Source organism: Bactrocera dorsalis, chromosome 2, assembly GCF_023373825.1.
Source record: "Bactrocera dorsalis isolate Fly_Bdor chromosome 2, ASM2337382v1, whole genome shotgun sequence".
In the NCBI taxonomy this organism is placed as follows: domain Eukaryota; kingdom Metazoa; phylum Arthropoda; class Insecta; order Diptera; family Tephritidae; genus Bactrocera; species Bactrocera dorsalis.
In genome coordinates this window covers 81,809,303-81,814,116 of record NC_064304.1, presented here as the reverse complement: position 1 = coordinate 81,814,116, position 4,814 = coordinate 81,809,303, and the positions used below count along the sequence as shown (strand labels likewise).

The following is a 4,814-nucleotide window of genomic DNA, read 5'->3' as shown; positions in this document are numbered from 1 at the left end:
GTGCATGATTTGACTTGAAAACGTTTGCCATAGACGTACTTATGAAAATGTTTCATATACTTCACCAAAGGCAGTAATTCCCTACGAGTTACATACTCGTAATATATGCTCTCTGGCTAGCTTATTGTCTGATTTTAATGCGTCACCACTTTTTCATGTCCGTCAATGACCTCTGAAAGAACGCTTCCTACTGCATGCAGATCATATCCCGTAATCAAAATAAACGCTGTACTCTTACTGGAACAAGTTTATGTTGTCCTGTCATAGCGAGGGTTGTCGCTTCTACAATCCACAAGTTGTTTTACCCATAGGGAGACTATTTCTATTTCTACCACAATAACTTCTTCTGATTTTGGCGAAATCTGCCTCTTATTGTTTGTTATCATATCCGAACTTTTCTAAGTATATTTGTATAAGCGTGAAGTGTTTTTTCATTTTTTCATTTTTTTATATTTTTTATTAACAATTTAACCGCGATTTTTAAGCTAAAATCGCGCTTTCTACTTCCAAGTGCTGCAAAGAAAAGAAAAAAAACTCTTTCTGATTACCTGGTGAGAAATATATCACCTTTAAAACACGTATCAATTTCTTTGTTTCAGATGATTAGGTAACGAGTTATAATGTTCCACTTTTTTTCAAGGCGCTTCTGGAGATTCACCGTCACAGGCTTATTTATTAATATTTTTCATTGAAAATTTTTTCTAATATACTTCAAAAGTTGTATAATAATACGTCATTAAATTTAATAAAATTATATTACTTATGTCGCCGCAAAAAAACACAAATATATAATTTTTTTTGCTTTAAAAAGCCCTCGTATATCTAATATACAGATTTTCTAACTAACTTCCGAGTGACTTTATACCGCATACATCAACCAAAGAGAGAGAGTGCTTTTCTTACGACGGTGCATCTTTGTGCTTAGAATGAATGAAATCGGATGAAAACTCGACCTAGACTCCATATAACTGACAAGTCTTATGTACCTGAAGGTACTACCTGCATGTCGGTAGAGTGTGAAATGTTCGATTATACCCGAACTTAGCTCTTCCTTACATGTTCTATTTAAGATTTTTCATTTGTGCTTCCTTGGATTCTAAAAAACTGAAAGATCTGTTTAAGTTTCTGCAAAATTCTCATTTTCAGCTTTTTTTTTATAATGGGCTCACATTCCACACCACATTCTCAATCCAGTCTAAATACAAGTTCACCTTTGTATTGATACTAGGGATGCCAGCTGTGCCACATTGCACATAACCAAACGAAGTAATGGCGGCTACTTGCAACATGCAAGGATATTTTTTATGCTGCACATAAAGCGGTCCACCAGAGTCACCGTTACATGTGTCAATTCCATGTTGATAACTGCCAGCACAGATTTGAGTGTGTTCTTTAAGGCCCATTTCGAGATTTTCTTCTACCGGTACAGATGTAGTACATTGGTCGCCGGTAAACAAATCCAGTGCTACCTTGAGTAAGTGTGGTGATGAGATGCCCCTTTCGGTTTTACCCCAACCAACAGCTATGAAGTTTTTATATCTAGCAGTTTTTGATGGCAAGCAAGCTGGAATAACATACTCATTAAGTATTGCATCGCGGTCAAGTTCGATCAATGCAATATCATTGTACCGATCCAAATTATAGCTTGGATGTAAAACTGCATGTAGTACATTGAAATCTTGTGTTTGTGTAGCATCATTCGTAGTACTGTAATCCAATTCGCCCAAGCGTACGACATTTAGGCTACTGGCACTGTAAGAGAATGTTACAAAAATGTGTGAGAAATTACTGAATTGCTTAGAGGAAATAGTTACATACTTAGTATATAATTAGAGATTTGATAGTTTTGTTGTGGAGGAAGGATCACAGATAGGACTGTTAATTTTTCTGTTATGAATTGTAAGACGAGGTGAAGAGGGGTGGGAATCCGGTGACCGCAACGATTATAGAGCCGTCATCAGCGAGACTGCAGAAGTTTCGATTTTTTTTAATAAGTGGTTAGAGCAAACCATCCGAACCTCTCATTTATTTCACTTAAATGCTAATATTTTTGACTTTAAAAAAACTACTGTTAAGATCAAATTATAATAGCATTAATGTGCTTTTAGTTATGGCAAACAACCATGATTACCTTCTATCGGCTATTAAACGTGAAGGTGTTTACTGTTCGATCACGCTGCACCTCAATCTCTTCTTACTTGTTTCTTGTTCTTTTTAATACTCCTTTATAGTAATTCGTATATTTTGACATTTAACGAATGATTTTTGGTTCTTCACAAAATTACGAAGGTTATCTGTGACTTATGCTAGCTATTCGTTTGATTGTCTTGAACTTGGTAAAAACTCTCCTCACACTTACTTACATTCGGAAACAATGCGCTGCCGTAACAACAAATCGTCTGCTTATCAAAGTGCCACCACAGTACCAATCTATTTGTCCGGTATTATCTTTCGATCCAAGCAGTGCAATCGAGGGGAATTCCTTTGGCTTGGCTTTCACACCTCCATAAATCAGTGGTTCTGAACAAGAACTGGGCGCAAACTTTGCATATTCAGAACATGCTACAAAATATATTTTTTTTAGTTTAATAATGAAAGTTGAAATTTGTAATATACAAGTAAAGAGTTTACCGTTTTCAGCGAATGTATCTGCATCAGTGTCCTGACTTTGTAGCTCAAAGGCAAACTCCGTTCGTGGACAGCAGACGATACCCCTCAATTTATCACAAAAAAGTATGGAGCTTGTATCGATTTTGGATATGTATAGAGAAGGGCAATATTGAAGCTCCTTACATTCACCTCTGGCGTTGTTGCAGTCTACGGCTACAGGAGATCACATACATACATATGTATGTATAAATAAAAAACAATTATTTGAAGTTTTGTTTTTTTAGTTAAAAGTGGGTGAGCTCCAGAGAGCTGTAAGGTTTTCTGAGAATTATTTCATAGTATATACATACTATATACATACATATGTATGTATATAGTATCTCCGGGCTTTACCTGAAGGCTTTTAAGTCGCTGCCGGAGAATGATCGAAGAGATTGAAGATTATATTACTGCAGTGGCCCATATACTTAAGCAACACATATATATACGTATGTATATAGCTTTAAGGCTTTCAAGTTTCTGATTTACCTCTAGCAACTTCAATTGCATGAATTGTTAATAGAAACTTTTGATTACCTTGAATATTTACGGCAATACCTTCCACAGTTGTTGAATTAAAAAATATTTTTCATAACCGGAAAAAGCTCCTTTCTTACTCTCCTCTTTTTTAAATTTTTATAAAGGGCATTGTGGTCTATGTTTGGAATGCCTGACCGTCAACGGAATGTAGATACCATTGTAGTAAAAAAATAACATACAACTCTACATAAATTTCGGTTTCCATTGTATCTTTACTCTGAGCTTAAAGCGGAGATTTTTCTAGAGAGACTAAATAATTAAGGTCAATTTTTAAGATAAATATATGTTTTGGTTATATGGGTTTTTGTTCCTGACTGTAAGAATTTATTTTTCTATTCTCCAGTGAAAACTCTAAACTTTACTCGTGTGACCTTTAACCGTCACCAGTCAAATGCAAACTTTATGTGAATTATCTCTGTACTTGGAGTTACCGATTTAAGAAATGAGACTAATGAAAATAGTTGAAATCGGATATTTCTAGATATTTACGAACAATAAGTAGCGCTCAAAATGATGAATATATATTTATATAGTAGAAAACGGGTAGCTATTTAAAACCCTTTGGGTACAGAAATTGCTTTCCATATTGACTCAGTTTCTTAGAAAATATGTATGTTTATTTAATGAGAAAGAGTACATTAGGTATTGTGTAGAGAGGCTGACTTAGGAGAGCACAAAATCGTTATGCAGAAGAGTCGCAGGAGTTACTCAGCACGGAAAGAGCAATCTCAATTATTATTCTGGTGGTTTAAGGTATTTTCACAAAATCTGATATGGTTTATTATGTCCGAACCAACGTTACAATCTCCGATCAAATTGTTCTGATCGCATCACTATAGCAAATAGCTATCATACAAATTTACCGATCAAAATCCACTATTTGTATGGAAAAATTTTTCATTTGGGAAGAGTATTATAGCTTCGTAACCAAAGCTAACCTTTGCTTTAATTAAATTAAATGATTTATAAAGAATATGTTACAGTTACTGGAATACAAGTTTTGAAAGTTTAAGTATATAAAAAATAATGCTTACCGTTGCTTTGTCCACCCACAATTGAGAGCAAGATAAACACAACAACATGAAGATTGCCTTCATTGGACATATTTATTTATAAATGAAGGTATTAAATTTTCAATTTAGTATACGCAAAAAACACAATTTGAAACAAAACAATAATATACTAATATATATCCATATGCCGTAATACCAGAACGCGCTCAGTTTGCCGACTGATCGATATGCCGTCCCACACTTGTCTAACAACAATAATAATTGCCAATATTTACTTATATTTATATTCGATCTCTTTACAAATTTTGCGATAAGCGAGTCGTTCGCAAAACACATGCTATTGAGTACTGCTGTTAAGTGTAGAATATGTCCATGTATTAGTGAGTTAATTTCAGTTGATTGTTTACACGCGGTTACAAAAGTAAGTATACAAGCAGCAGCAAGCTAAATCGTGAAGTCTCCAGAATGGGAAAAACAACTAGTATAAATTAAATTGGTATTGTATAATAAAATAAAGACAATAATTCAGCGTCACGTTCCATTTTTTTACATCTGAACTTATCTCTTCTGCACCTATTCTACTTTTCTTATTCATTAGCACTTGCTGATTTC

General features: G+C 34.3%; 1 protein-coding gene across 1 annotated transcript; it reads right to left on the bottom strand.

Annotated features, from left to right (window-relative positions):
* Positions 1–1,116: 1,116 nt before the first annotated feature.
* On the bottom strand, positions 1,117–4,546 carry LOC105223224 (serine protease snake). Its single transcript, XM_011200875.4, has 4 exons — positions 4,224–4,546; positions 2,632–2,823; positions 2,364–2,562; positions 1,117–1,752 (listed from the first exon to the last, which is right to left on the bottom strand). Exons 1-4 carry the CDS (start codon positions 4,291–4,293, stop codon positions 1,155–1,157), a joined length of 1,059 nt encoding a protein of 352 aa, XP_011199177.2. The 5' UTR covers positions 4,294–4,546; the 3' UTR covers positions 1,117–1,154.
* Between the last annotated feature and the right edge of the window lie 268 nt (positions 4,547–4,814).

Bases quoted from the DNA above. Each gene is read 5' to 3' on its own strand.
- LOC105223224 (XM_011200875.4), bottom strand. From the start codon at position 4,293: ATGTCCAATGAAGGCAATCTTCATGTTGTTGTGTTTATCTTGCTCTCA. The intron at 2,563-2,631 runs GTAAACTCTTTA...TATATTTTGTAG, and splicing joins AGATACATTCGCTGAAAACG to CATGTTCTGAATATGCAAAG. The intron at 1,753-2,363 runs GTAAGTAAGTGT...ATTCTCTTACAG, and splicing joins GCAGCGCATTGTTTCCGAAT to TGCCAGTAGCCTAAATGTCG.